Here is a 14,399-nt window from a genome sequence, read left to right as displayed (position 1 = left end):
AGCTGCGCCGGGGGTCTGAATCAAACAAGGGAATTCAACATTTATCAGGGCTGAACGATTTTGAGGGGGCTTCAGCACCACCTGGCACCGCGCCTGGGTGCGTGTTTAGTTAGTTGGAGGGAGCGGAGGTGATCTTCAGTGCTAACGGGCTGCCCTGTATGAGCCTTTTCTGCAGGGGTCAATAAAGAGCGCTTCTCTAGCAGAATGACAGCCTCTCCTGAGTCTCCTTCACCAAGAGGCTACAGTACTGGTCATTATGACTGAAAGACAGAATGTAATCTAGTGTCCATACGCCTGTACGAAGCGCGCGCACGCATAGGAGGAGTTCAGCACAACACCGCGTCAGCAGCTGATCTGGGGAGCACGAAGCCCCCGTCAAATGGTGGGAGTTCAGGTTCTTCCCTATATCGTTTCTTTCTTATACAGTTTGTGGAGGTCAAATATACAAACACTTATACAGAAAGTAATATAGCCGACCAACAAACCAGAACCACGAGCCTTTATTCCACTGCTGTTTGTTTGTTATTTGATTTTATGATTAATTTATGAAATTAAAACGAAGCCATTTCTTGATTTTTCCACTGACAATAACTGAAACGAGAATCGACCCATTTGCCATTTTTCAATATTGTTTTTTTAATTAAACTCAAATGAACAGAAGATACACAGACCATTTCTCTTTACCTTCTACATTTACTGATCTATTTTAAAGATGAGAAGACTGACCATCATCCTCCACCTGAATCTGCTATCAAGAATGAAGAACCTGTTAAACTCCAGTGTTCAGTACAAGCAGTTACTCTGAACTGTTCAGGAGAACACAGTGTGTACTGGATCAGACATGGATCAGGAGAATCTCATCCAGGAATCATCTACATTCATCCACACACCAGAGATGAGTGTGAGAAAAGCTCTGAGACTGATTCTCCTACACAGAGCTGTGTCTACAAACTCCCCAAGAGAAACCTCAGCCTCTCTGATGCTGGAACTCACTACTGTGGTGTGGCTGAATGTGGAGATGAAGCTAAATCTACTGAAGGAGGTAAATAAATCTTCTACAAGTTAATTTCACTCAAAAATAAAATATGTAGTTTAAAGACTCTTTAATCTCTTGTCTAACAAAACATGATCTCTAGTGGTTTGTTTTGTTTCTGGAATTTTCAGACAATAGCAGCTGGATTGTTGCCTTGGTAACGTCTAATGTGATATCTGTTATTGTGATCATGGTTCTGGGTGGACTCTTATGTAAGAAACAACAAAAAGGTCAGTGTTAAATGTTAATAAGTGTATTTATTTTAATATATTTGTCCTTTCATACTAAATATAGTACTGTGCAAAGGTCTTGGCCACCTGATCAAATTGTTTAAAACATTTATCTGGACAAAACTGAATAAGAATAAACTCAAAGGAACATTAACACAGTAAAAAGACAGGATTTTTTTAGTTCTAAAAAAGTCGTTTATGTCGTCAAAGCTAGTTAGAAGAACAAAGTTTGGTTCCTGATTTCTCGGCGATGCTGACCATCATAATACAGGTTTGTTTAAAGCCGTAACCAGCGCGCCTGATTTACAGTAATGATATAAGAGTTGGGCTGCAATAAAGCGAGTTTTGGAAATGATTAAACAGAAAACAGTTATAAACAAAACATAAACGCACCACTTATAATGTTGATATTGTTTGTATTTATTCTAATATTAGTGTTTTGATCTGAAAAAATAAATTCTAACTGCGCAATGATGATTTTTAAACATTATGTCTTCAGGTGCTGATAACTTTTGTACAGCATTAAAGATGCAAAAATGTTAACAACATTTAAAAGTCATTTTAAAATGTGATTTTTCTCTACAGGTTCTGTCAGTGGTCACCAAGAAAACTCAAAACATGAGGTAAAGTGTGACATTAACACATCTTCATATAATAATAATAAAATCAGAATATTCTGTATGTTATACTGTTATTAATTTTGTGCTACTTCTATTCTGAGCTCTGCTGGTTTGTAATGACTCTTCCTCTGTGTCAGGTTGAGGATACAGATGTTTTGAACTATGCGACTGTGAAATTTGCACAGAAACCTCCTTCCAGAGCACCCAGAGTCAAGGAGAGTCAAGATATTTATTCACAGGTTAAAGTACGATAGTCAATGTAACTGAGAACATTTTCTGTTTCATTGTGTTTAATGTTATTTTACTTTGTGTACTTTGTGTTAATTTGTGTTTTATCTCATTTCACTGGATCTTTTAAACAATCTTTAAGCCAGTCCAGCAAATCACACAATAAATTAAGTTTAACTAGACATGATGGAGAAACTAACTCATCTATATATATATATATATATATATATATAGAGAGAGAGAGAGAGAGAGAGAGAGAGAGAGAGAGAGAGAGAGATAAATATATATAAATAGATATAATTATGTTTTGCTGCCTGCATGAATTTTTATTTTCTTTTTTTATTTATTGCACATGTTTTTGATGAAAAAAGTAATGACAATAAAATTTCATTCATAAAAAGACTGATCTTAGCTACACTGAGTCTTTGTGGATAAGATTGGTGAGTATGTGATACAATCAAACTAAAGCCCAAAACATGGCACATGCCATTAGCCTAATGCTAATATTACATAGGAATTACCTTTAGCAGGCTAACAGAAATGAGCATTATGGTAGTGGTAGAACTTTCATGATAAATGCCACTTATAATGTGAATAAAAACAGTGTCTGGATTAAACATTGCTGTATGTAGGGTGGGTGTGGACGGCTGCCGTGTTCATGATTTAATGATTATGTTTTACAGACATTAAGTCTTTAGTTCTCGCATAAAAGGTTATCACCCTGTAGCATCCCAAACCTGTTGAAACATCTTTCTGTGCAGTTTTTATTGTCCCTCGAATGATGGGATGGCATTAGTATGGAGGCCTGTTTGCTCCACCAAAACAGCATGTATTTGAATCTGCTATTAATAAGTGTGAAAAAATCTACAGACCTCCATGGCTCACATTTAGAGATAAGATTTGAATTCAAAGACTTAAATGTAATGCAAGATGCGCTCAGGCAGCGTCTCTCACTACATCTACTGTCAGGCTGCTTGTGTGGAGAAACTGTGTCAGGTGGGTGAACATGGCTGTAATGTGGTCTTTTAGTTGTTTAGTTAAGATAAGCTCTGTTAGCATAATGAAGCCATTAACTCTGTCACTGACTTTCAGTATAGATCCATAATCTCTCAGTAAATTGATAAGCTAATTGGTAAGCAAGTTTGGCCACACAGGCCGAGTTGGAAAACAGCACTGTTTTCAGGTTTGTCCTCATCTGTAGTGCTCTTGATTTCACAAGTTCATTGTCACCATTACTTTATTCACAACAGAATGGACCTCTGGGTCCATTTCTTTGTACATCAGTGCTTGCTGATGCAATATACAATGCATCACCATAAGGTTCAGGTTTATAGCTTTTATTCATGCAGTAACTCCACTTTTATGTTCCGTCATTGCTGCTGCACTGTCTGCCAGGGAGCTCTTTACAGAAAATACTTCATAAATTTCATTTTCCATGGACAGCGTACCAGAACAAATAATCCCTTAAAATCCCAGGATTATTACATAGTAAGGCTTATTATTTAGTAACTATAGGGACCTCAATGTAAACTGGTTGAGGTATTCTATATAGAAGTGGTTAATAAAACTTTGGGCCCGCTGTTGGGCTCTGGTCATTTAGGGGGTTAACTGAGTACCATTTTTGGTGATTCATTCAGCTGAATCAAAATTCCCTGCATGTACACAACCTGTCCAACAGCCATGACTGAAAATCAGCTGAGATATCCTTACTTGCACACTAGCTGTGTGCAATCATGGGAAGAGCACAGGTCATGTGCACGGTCAAGGCAGTGGAGAGGACGAGCCTAGCCCTGAGCACATGACGTGGGCACATTCTCTGTCACAAGTGAGGAGCTGCATCCTTTGAAGGACGTTGGCTACGAAGGTGTGTCCTTCAAACCCCTGCAAAGGCTGAACTGAAATGAGACAGTCTACTCTATGGTGGATTTCCTGTTTGTGTCGCAGCACCGCTGTTCCCACCCTTACCGCTGCATCATGCAATGCCACTCTTATCAAGTTATTTTACAGTTCTTTAAAGACAGAAACTTTGATTTTATTTTTTCTTTTTTTCATTTATTAGAACTGGAGATGCTTCTGTCTGCTCCTTGCTCCCTAAAACAAAACGGAACATTAGTATATGTTTTGCTTCAGACCACATTGGCTTTTTTTAACATTTGTATCGTAAGCTATTCAACCCAATACATACATTTAAGTGTCTCCTCAGCCACCGTTCGCTCCTCTGTTGACGTTGCCATGTTCTCGAATCTTCACTGGCATGCAATGAACCTCTGGATATGTTGGCTGGTGAAGGATCCACCCATTGGATCTTTCATTGCCTTGGAAAAGAAGGACACATTTCTCAGCCACACATGAGGGAGCCTTCAAAATGGGACAGCCTAGTCGCGCTGCTGTGGCGCAATCTGCCTTCAAATGCAGCCTCCAAAGGACGCAGCCTCTGAACTGGAATATAGCTACAGTCTTTAACTGGCTGTCTCTCTCCAGCGAGGAGACGCGAGGACGCTGATCTGCATGCCACATGCCAGGAGAAAGAGAGCAAGAGACTAAGAGAGAGAAAAGGACTCTCTAAAAAAAGGCTCAGCAAGTCATTTGGTTTTGTTTTGTTTGTTTCATGCTGATGTGTAAATAAATCACTTTTGTTAACTCGTGCTGGTGTTTGTGTGTCTCTCTGTGCTCTTATCAGGTTTCCTAGTCAGTGCGTGTCGGCCCCTTCCCTGGCCGCACCATGTCGGTGGAGGATGCAGGCAGTGCCCCTTTCTGGACAGGTCCTGTGACAGGGAGCTGAGCAAGGCTCTGAGACACATCACAGTTCCAGTGCGAATGCCATTAGTTATGTTTTGTTTGTTTCATTTTCATTTTAATAAAGAATGCAATTTTAAAAAAGGAAAACAAAAAACAAAGGAGCCACTTACTTCATCACTCTTAGGCTACATTCACACAGCAGATAAAAGTGGCCTAAATCGGAATTTTTCACTAAATCTGATTTTTGGCTATTCACAATATCTTTTAAATGTGACCTATATGTGACATTAGCCTGAACAGATCAGCTCCTAAACTGACCTGCATGCGCAAAAGAACATAGCTTCACATAGCGCGCTCCTCTGGAGGTAAACAATCATGACTGCCAACAAATGTGGATCAGTTTCATCTTCGCCAGCATCACAGGAGTGATCATGAAGCTTTATTGACTGACAGCTGGGCTCATCACCCAGAATGTGTTGAAGCCCACTGTAAAAAGGGCACGGTCACTTCTTTGGATCATGTCCTCTGATAATTTAAAGAGTAACTACACCCCACTATTTTCAGCTCCACTCCACCTGGCCCAAGTTTGAAAAATGCTCAAAAATGGGAGAGGCACGCTGGGCGGGGCACTGCAGTAATGTTTGGCTTCGGAGGTGGGGCTGAGAGGGAAACTGGACGGGCTGGGCTGCTGTGTTTTTATGGCTAGCATTAGCTACCAGAACATATGTGAAAGGTTGACGCTGTTGAAAAATATGGAATCAAACAGCACGTTTGCAACTTCGAGTTCTAATAAGAAGCTTTTTTATCACTGCCATCCCCATCTTCAATGAGGAAAGGTGTTTCTGATCAGACAGTGCATCTTGATCTTTACCCGTTTGAGCCACTGACTCAAGCTCATGGGCTCAAACACAATCTGGGTGATGAGCCCAGCTGTCTGTCAATGAAGGTTCATGATCGCTCCTGTGATGCTGGTGAAGATGAAACTGATCTGCATTTACCCGTTTGAGCCACTGACTCAAGCTGCCGAAGAGTTAACACCAGAAAATGATGAGCAGCGAGCGGGAGAGGCGTCTGAATGGTAGAACATTCCCTAAAACCTTTACAGCTAGCTTAGAATGATCTGTTCAGCAGGTCCATATTAGAGACAACCCAAGTCTTGATTTCTTAGATGTACTGAATCCCAAATTAATAAAGTGGATTTCTTCAGACAAGCTATGAAAAACATACTTCTATCAGGCCATTAGAAAACCGTTTCCTTCCATACACATGAACTTGTGGGCACTGTACAAATCTCTCACTTGTTGAGAACATGTGCAGTAGGATGGTGGCTGAGGTATGTTAAAAGTTAATGCAGAAAAAGCTAACCCAATCTTTATAGCCTAAGCTAGTTAGTTTATGCTAGCTGTTCTCTAGCATCACAACCTAGCTTTTAGCATTCTGTCTGTTAGATTCCAAGCACTGAAGTATAACAGGGAGACTTTATCGTACCAAACAGGTTGTTCACAGATGTGACCAGGATGGGGTCTCAGACTGCATCACCGGTCAGACAGGGTGTGCTGCAGTGGCCCTAAATCTTTATGCTCTGCAAGCTGTTTATGGCACTTACTGGTGTTACATCCATTCAGTTCCCCCTCAAATTCACATTCCCCTTCACTAATCAAACCCTCAGCTGTGAACACTCACTGAACAGAAATCAACAGCAAGCAACAGTGGAACTACGGAAAGTGAAAAGATTCAGTGAGTGCGCCCAAGACTTTGATTTGTGAACGAAACCTGAATCGGATGCAACACCGGCAGCTTTATGGAGAGCAAGAATCCTCACTTAATCTGTCCTTCAGGTTACTTACTCATCCGCTGAAGATTAGCAATAAATGCACTAATCATAACATCTTTATTACAAACTAAGCTTAGATTAACTGGGTTATTTACAGACATCTGGCATATCATACTTTTAAAGGTGGTGCTGGGAGTATTTAGATCAGCATGTGAGTGTGGTTATCTCCTCACTCTAGGCTCCTATGCTTTCATATTTATGAGTGCAGCATGAGTAGGGCATCAACAGGGGGCAGCAGCATTGGTTGACTGCATACTGTGATGTGCCATTGTACTTTGGTACTTTATAAATGTTATTTGTACAGTTTGTAAAGATGTGTTCACATTTCAAGCAAGGCTGGTATATTTTATTATGACAGGGCAATGCATTACAGCTGTGAGTGAAAAAAAGGTCTTAGGGTGTAGTTACTCTTTAAACTTTGCTTTCAGAGTTTTAACTGTTCTTTGAAACTGCAGCCTTGTTCTCTAACAGCCACTTTCAGCCATTTCTTTCAAAATGTCTTTGAACATGGAGGGCTTTTCTAATCTTTTTGTACAGAAACATTTACCCCAAAAGTTTCTGAGGTCTCAGCAGCACGAAATTATGAGGAGAGTTGGACGGATGAAAAGTCACATGAATTCCAATCTGGCTGGCTAGATTTATGCTGCATTTACACTGCTCCAGCGCTTCGACGGATGAAAACGGGTCCTCCGCCTTAATTTGGTTGCATGTGGGTGTTACGAGGGAGTGCCCTGTGAAATCTCATTGAAATGTAGTCTTGCTAAGTCAATATTAATGTAAGTAATGCTTCTATTGTTTTGAATATTCAGCAAGTCAACATACTATGCATTATTAGCTAATATTTGTTCCAGAACATCAATAAACTTAAATTGGAAAGATTAGGATTCAGGTCATTGATTACCCTCGAGGGCAACATCAGTCATTTTGGTTTGTTATCATCCAACCAATTATTTTTCCATTCGGATTTTAAATTTTGGAGGTAAACAGGTGTTTTTAAATATATTTAGCTATTTATATTTAAATATATCAGCTTTTGCTGCTGGTACATCTTGTTGCATGGGAATCTTTGAGAAGTGAAATCAATGTTTCATACCTTGAGCTGCAGATATGAATCACGCAAACACCAGCTGCCCCCTGAGACTCGACGCACCGGACCTGTCATGTACCATGAGGCCGTGTCTGACGAAACCCACGAACGGGATATGTTGTGGTGCGTTGAGGGGCTGGAGCGGTGTAGATGTAGCGTGAGTTACGTTGCTGAATATCGGAAAATTTGAAAATGTCAGATTTTATGCGTTTTTTGCTGTTCACACTGCCACACAGATACAACATGTGTGTCACATATATATATAAAAAAAAGATCATATTTGGGCCACTTTTACCTGCTGTGTGAATGCAGCCCTAGACCCACTTGGTCTGCTGTATTGGGCTTTGAGTGGCGAGCTCCAGGACACGTGTGGTGGAGCTGTGGGCTCCTTGCTCTGGGAGCACACAGCAGGCACCCTGGTGCCCTAACATAAACTTACATCGGCCCAGACTTCTGCTGCTGCTGTGTTTTCCCAGAGGATCTGGGGGGTGGTGAGCCCCTGCCTCTGACCACAGGTAGCTGAAGCCCTGGAGTCCTGCACCATGGAGCCCCAATCCACGTGTTGTCTCCCGGCCCTCGCTGGATCATAACTAAATAGGTTAATTGGCGACAGGTCAGTAACATGACTGGATATAAAAAGAGCATCACAGAGAGGCTGAGTCTTTCAGAATTAAAGATGGGGAGGGGTTCTCTACTCTGTGAAAAACTGTGTGGGGAAATAATGCAACAATTCAAGAATTACATTTCTCAACGTAAAATAGCAAAAAACTTGGGAGATTTCATATAAAAAAAATCTCAATCTCTGTATGCAAATGACACTACTGCACTGGAAGTCACTGCATGGGCTCAGGAACACTTCCGAAAAACCACTGTTTGTGAATACAGTTCATCACTGCATCCACATAGCAAATAAGAAATCATATACAAACAGGATCCAGAAACGCTGCTGCCTTCTCTGGGCCTGAACTCATTTAAGATGGACTGAGGTGAAGTGAAAAAGTGTCATGGATGCCGCGTCCTCTGGACTAAAGAGGAGAGGGACCCTCCAGCTTGTTATAAACACACAGTTCAAAAGCATCCGTGATGGTAAGGGGGTGCATTAGTGCACATAGCAAGGGTGAATTGTGCATCTGTGAAGGCATCATTAATGCTGAATGATATATACAGGTTTTTAGAGCAATGTATGCTGTCATACACAGAAAGTCTTTTTCAGCGAAGGCCTTACTTACTTTAGCAAGTCAAACCACATTATGCATACATTTCAACAGGATGGCTCTGTAGTACAAGAGTCCAGTTATTGAACTGGCCTGCCTGCAGTCCAGACCTGTCACCCACTGAAAATACTTTACACATTATGAAACAAATAATTCAACACAGTAGACTCTGAACTGTTGAGCAGCTGAAATCTTATTTCAAGCAAGGATGTGAAAACATTTCACTTTCAAAACTACAGCAATTCGTCTCCTCAGTTCCCAAACACTTAGAGGATGTTGTTGAAAGAAGAGGTGATGGGACACAGTGGTAAACATGCTCTGTCCCAACTTTTTTCAAACATGTTGCTGGCCTCAATTTCAAAATGGGAATGTATTTTTCCAAAAATAATAACATTTCTTAGTTGTAAACTTTCATGTTGTGTTTGTACTACTTTAAATGATTTGCACATTATTGCACTATGTTTTTATATTTTGCACAGCGTCCCAACCTTTTTGGAAACAGAGTCGTAGTATAAGACAAAAGCTGTCTACTGTACTTGCAGCGCCACTGCTAGTCGCTATTCAGCTTCTTTATATCTTGAGAACAACTTAAGTGAGTTACTGTTTTAACCATGTTATCTAGGCAGAAAATTGTAATAGATGTGATCAAAACCATCTCAAGATCAGCAGGGCAAGCAATGCAATGAGTGTAGCAGCAGAACAATAAATAACATAATACATTTTTAGGCCAGTACCTAAGAAATTCATGTTGGTCACATACTACAAACTGCTGACTACTTTTGAAAACAACATGCCAAGATCACATAAAATGAGGAAGGATTGTGCAAACAGTGGGTGGAGAAATTACACGTGTGGCTCATATATGCTCTCCTCTGCCTTTTAAAACCAGCAGTATATTAGCATTGGGGGTATATTGTTGGTCAATACTGTAGTCGTGTCAAGACACATTTCATGCTCAGGGCCTAAATTTCAGTGTGGGATTGCAGGTATTGCTTATAATTTCAGCGATTCCCGTAAATCTACCACTTACAATGCTGGAAATTCCTGCAGACATTTGCAATGATTTTTAATCATTTTCAGCCAATGTTTGCACCAATGTGGAATGTGGGACGGCTGGCCAAATGGACCGACTTCTGCTCTGGACAACGCACTGGAAAAGCCTTGAAAAGAAAGCGTGAGGCAGATTCAGCAAAGAATGTGAAGGCTAATGCTATTCAAGTTGCACGGTTGCAGTGTGAGGAGGAAATGAAGGGGCTTCTCAAAACCGCCTACTTTATAGTAGAAAACAAATGGGCTACTTCAAAATTTGTTCATCTGGTTAAAATCATGAAAGAGCTGGAGTGTCCTTCTTTCAGAAAGCTATATAGTCAAGCTCACAAGTAGTACAAATGTATAAATCCCCCCTATGTGAAACATTTGAGGGAGGAATTCCCCCATTTTGAAACATGAATATCTGGCCCTGATACTGCATCTACACTTGTTTGTACATCTGACCCTCAGATCTGAACTGTAATGTTTAATGTATAAATCTATATAACATTGTAATCAGATACAGAATCATCACAGACTCAAATAAGAAAAGGCTTTTCTGCTTCATTCTCTTTAACCTCAGTTTCATTCTTGAAATAGCAAAGCTGTTTCCATCAGCTGTTAAACTATTTCTGGTCTGAAATAGCACTCGCCACGTGATATTTCCTCAAAACTATCAGACCAATCAAAACAGCTCACAGCTCTAAAACGTCCATTCAGGTCACACATGGGGCCTCTTTTACTACTGAACAGATAAGAGATCAGAACATTAGATCTCACTGTCTCTCTGTCTAAACAGCAACAATGATCGGATTACTTTTCACTCTTTGCCTCTTTGTAACTGGTAAGTGATGTTTTGAATGGTTAATATGTTTATATCACTAACATGTTATCAAGCTGCTACATGTACAGTCGCATGTAAAAGTTTGAACACCTCCAGTCAAATTACATGTTTTGTTGATTTCCTAAAGGAAAATAAGTAACACATTCTCTACAAGGAAAAACTTAAATATGGCATTTTTCTGCAAATTTTAGTGCACAAAGGAGTTTAATATATTGAATAAAAAACATACAAAATGTGACATAACGTTTGCATAAGCCACATATGTTGTCATGTTTGTTACAGTATGTTAAATTCAGCATCAAACAGTAATTGTGCATTAAAATGTGTGCATTAAAACATGTATTTTGATTAGGATCATACAAACCTTTGCATATTATTATAAATAACTGGTTTATTATGACTTTTTTTCCTCAGTGAAAACGGCTGACATCGTTGATCTTCAAGTACAAACAGTGAGGCGGGGAGACAACACGACAATAAAATGTGATCAAAAACCAGCCAAAGATTTAGTTTGGTATCAACAGAGTTTAGGAAAACTGCCTCAGTACATCGTTAGATCATTTGTGACCAAAGAACCAAACTCTTCTGAAAAAGTAAACTACAGATTTGGTAACACATTAAAAAACAGCCACTTCACTGTGGGTGAAGAGATGTTTGATCTCAGCATTAATGGAGTCAAAGAAGAAGATATAGGAATATATTTCTGTGGAAAAGGACAGACAAATACTTTAGAGTTCATATCTGGAACCCTTTTGCTGTTTGCAGGTAACTGTGTTCACAAATTCGCTGTAATTGTTGTTGTTGATGTTGTTTTGTACTGTTTATTGATATTAGCATTATTTCTGTTCATTTGATTTTCATTTCAAAATCCAGTATTGAAAAACGGCAAATGGGTCGACTCTCGTTTTTGATTCTTATTGTCAGTCGAAAAACTAGAAATAGCTTCATTTTACAATTTCACAAACTAATCAAACATTCAAACAACAAACAAACAGCAGTGGAATAAAGGGTCGATTTACTGATTCAGATTAATGATGAATAAACGGGCTGAGTGCCCCCCATGATCGCAGGAGCTCAGAAATCAGGTGGTCGCGTTTAAAAATGATGAGGCCGGGAAAGATCGAGCATGAGTGGTGAGAAGGTCAGTCTAGATGTGGCATTATGGGAGGCTTTATATCGTTTTATATGTGTTTATTGACTTTGTTCTATTAGCAACAAACTGTGCTGACATGCGACACGACTCCCGCCACGCGCGCTGCTCTGAGTTCATAGTGTTCTTCTAATCATGCGGCGGCGGCGCCTCCGGTTTTGGGGGAAAGGAGCTTTAGGGGGGCATTAGAGCTGCGCCGGGGGTCTGAATCAAACAAGGGAATTCAACATTTATGAGGGTTGATAAAGTGGGCGCTGAACGATTTTGAGGGGGCTTCAGCACCACCTGGCACCGCGCCTGGGTGCGTGTTTAGTTAGTTGGAGGGAGCGGAGGTGACCTTCAGTGCTAATGGGCTGCCCTGTATGAGCCTTTTCTGTAGGGGTCAATAAAGAGCGCTTCTCTAGCAGAATGACAGCCTCTCCTGAGTCTCCTTCACCAAGAGGCTACAGTACTGGTCATTATGACTGAAAGACACAATGTAATCTAGTGTATATGCGCCTGTACGAAGCGCGCGCACGCATAGCAGGAGTTCAGCACAACATCGACAGAACACTTCTTGAACTTGAGCGCGTCAGCAGCTGATCTGGGGAGCACGAAGCCCCCGTCAAATGGTGGGAGTTCAGGTTCTTCCCTGTATCGTTCCTTTCTTAAACAGTTTGTGGAGGTCAAATATACAAACACTAATACAGAAAGTAATATAGCCGACTAAATACAGAACCACAGGCCTGATTTCTGTGGTTTCTGAGCTTCCACACCTGCTCTGCACCTTTATTTCCGCTTATAATGGGGAATTCTACATTTGGATTATTAGAATACGAGCCTTTATTCCATTGCTGTTTGTTTTTTATTTGATTTTATGCTTAATTTGTGAAATTGACTGAAAATAACTGAACCAGAAACGAGAATCGACCCATTTGCCATTTTTCAATATTGTTTTTTTAAATGAAACTCAAATGAACAGAAGATACCCCGACCATTTCTCTTTACCTTCTACATTTACTGATCTATTTTAAAGATGAGAAGACTGACCATCATCCTCCACCTGAATCTGCTATCAAGAATGAAGAACCTGTTAAACTCCAGTGTTCAGTACAAGCAGTTACTCTGAGCTGTTCAGGAGAACACAGTGTGTACTGGATCAGACATGGATCAGGAGAATCTCATCCAGGAATCATCTACATTCATCCACACACCAGAGATGAGTGTGAGAAAAGCTCTGAGACTGATTCTCCTACACAGAGCTGTGTCTACAAACTCCCCAAGAGAAACCTCAGCCTCTCTGATGCTGGAACTCACTACTGTGCTGTGGCTGAATGTGAACATGAAGCTAAATCTACTGGAAAAGGTAAATGAAGCTTCTGTAAGTTAATTTCACAGTATATTTACAATTTACATAGTTTAATAGACTCTTGAAACTTCTATCTAACAATACATGATCTGTACTGAACTGTCTTTAATGTACTTGTTTCAGAAAATAACGTCTGGATTGTTGCTGCCTTGATTACGTCCATCGTGATATCCATTATTGTGATTATGGCTCTGACTGTTATGTAAAAAAAAAGGTCAGCTTTAATGTTTATATTGCTGTTAAGTGTTAAAAATATTGACAAATATAGACTCACTTCTAACTGTATTACTGTTGTTTGTATTTATTCTAATCGTGCTTGTTTCTGATAAAAAATGTATAATGTGCAAATAAATAGATTTTAATTTTTTTTTTCTGGTGTCAAAAACTTTTACACAGTACTAAATATGCAAAAACCATAACAACATTTAAAAATAACTGCATAAATTATTTTTTTTTATCTAAAGGTTCTGTCAGTGGTCACCAAGGAAACTCAAAAATGAGGTAAACTGTTCATATACAAATACTCCTTTATTATAACCTACAGTGTATTAAACATCGTCCATTTTATGCTACTTCTATTCTGAGCTCTGCTGGTTTGTAATGACTCTTGTTCTGTGTCAGGTTGAGGATAGAGATGCCTTGAATTATGCGACTGTGAAATTTGCACAGAAACCTCCTTCCAGAGCACCCAGAGTCAAGGAGAGTCAAGACATTTATTCACAGGTTAAAGTACAACAGTCAATGTAACTGCAATCATTTTCTGGTTGATTGTGTTTGATGTTATTTTAATTATTTGACAGTGTCTTAATTTCAAGAAAGATTTCATTTCACTGAATATTTTAAACAGAAATCAATAATATTTATCTATCAAATCACAACAAACAAAGTATAACTAGACATTATTTTACAGAATTTCTGTAAGTGAAGTCAGTCATGCGTGCTCGAACTAACTCATCTAATATGAAGATATAATACAGTGCAGCCTTTTTTGTTCATTGAGCATGTATGTATTATTGCCTGTGTGAGTTTTTCTTTTCTTTTGT

The 14,399-nt window shown here is 39.6% G+C and overlaps 2 protein-coding genes across 4 annotated transcripts in view; both read left to right on the top strand.

The window, feature by feature from the left end:
- Window positions 1–2,288, top strand: part of LOC118803085 — a 30,956-nt gene extending 28,668 nt beyond the window's left edge. Inside the window, exons 3-6 of one of the 2 annotated variants that reach the window (XM_036563589.1) lie at window positions 713–1,042; window positions 1,165–1,263; window positions 1,849–1,886; window positions 2,021–2,288. In XM_036563589.1, the coding sequence (XP_036419482.1) occupies window positions 713–1,042; window positions 1,165–1,263; window positions 1,849–1,886; window positions 2,021–2,137 (584 nt within the window). In that variant the 3' untranslated portion in view covers window positions 2,138–2,288. The remainder of the gene's footprint in view (window positions 1–712; window positions 1,043–1,164; window positions 1,264–1,848; window positions 1,887–2,020) is intronic. The other variant, XM_036563590.1, reaches the window with a different exon arrangement.
- An 8,284-nt stretch (window positions 2,289–10,572) lies between these two features.
- Window positions 10,573–13,677, top strand: LOC118803078. 2 transcript variants are annotated; one of them, XM_036563583.1, is made up of 4 exons: window positions 10,577–10,858; window positions 11,273–11,623; window positions 13,024–13,353; window positions 13,480–13,677. In XM_036563583.1, the coding sequence occupies exons 1-4, from the start codon at window positions 10,819–10,821 to the stop codon at window positions 13,560–13,562; spliced, it is 804 nt and encodes a 267-aa protein (XP_036419476.1). In that variant the 5' UTR covers window positions 10,577–10,818; the 3' UTR covers window positions 13,563–13,677. The 2 variants fall into 2 exon arrangements, with proteins under 2 accessions (XP_036419477.1, XP_036419476.1); XM_036563584.1 differs by lacking the exon at window positions 11,273–11,623 and having other exon boundaries at window positions 10,573–10,858.
- Window positions 13,678–14,399: the final 722 nt, after the last annotated feature.

Source organism: Colossoma macropomum, unplaced genomic scaffold, assembly GCF_904425465.1.
Source record: "Colossoma macropomum unplaced genomic scaffold, Colossoma_macropomum, whole genome shotgun sequence".
Classification (NCBI taxonomy): domain Eukaryota; kingdom Metazoa; phylum Chordata; class Actinopteri; order Characiformes; family Serrasalmidae; genus Colossoma; species Colossoma macropomum.
The sequence above is the reverse complement of the archived record's forward strand: the minus strand, read 5'-3'. Positions and strand labels throughout refer to the sequence as shown.

Excerpts from the sequence above, each read along its gene's own strand:
- LOC118803078 (XM_036563583.1), top strand. The coding sequence starts at position 10,819 with ATGATCGGATTACTTTTCACTCTTTGCCTCTTTGTAACTG. Across the intron at positions 11,624-13,023 it reads AACCCTTTTGCTGTTTGCAG|ATGAGAAGACTGACCATCAT; the intron begins GTAACTGTGTTC and ends TCTATTTTAAAG. Across the intron at positions 13,354-13,479 it reads AGCTAAATCTACTGGAAAAG|AAAATAACGTCTGGATTGTT; the intron begins GTAAATGAAGCT and ends TACTTGTTTCAG.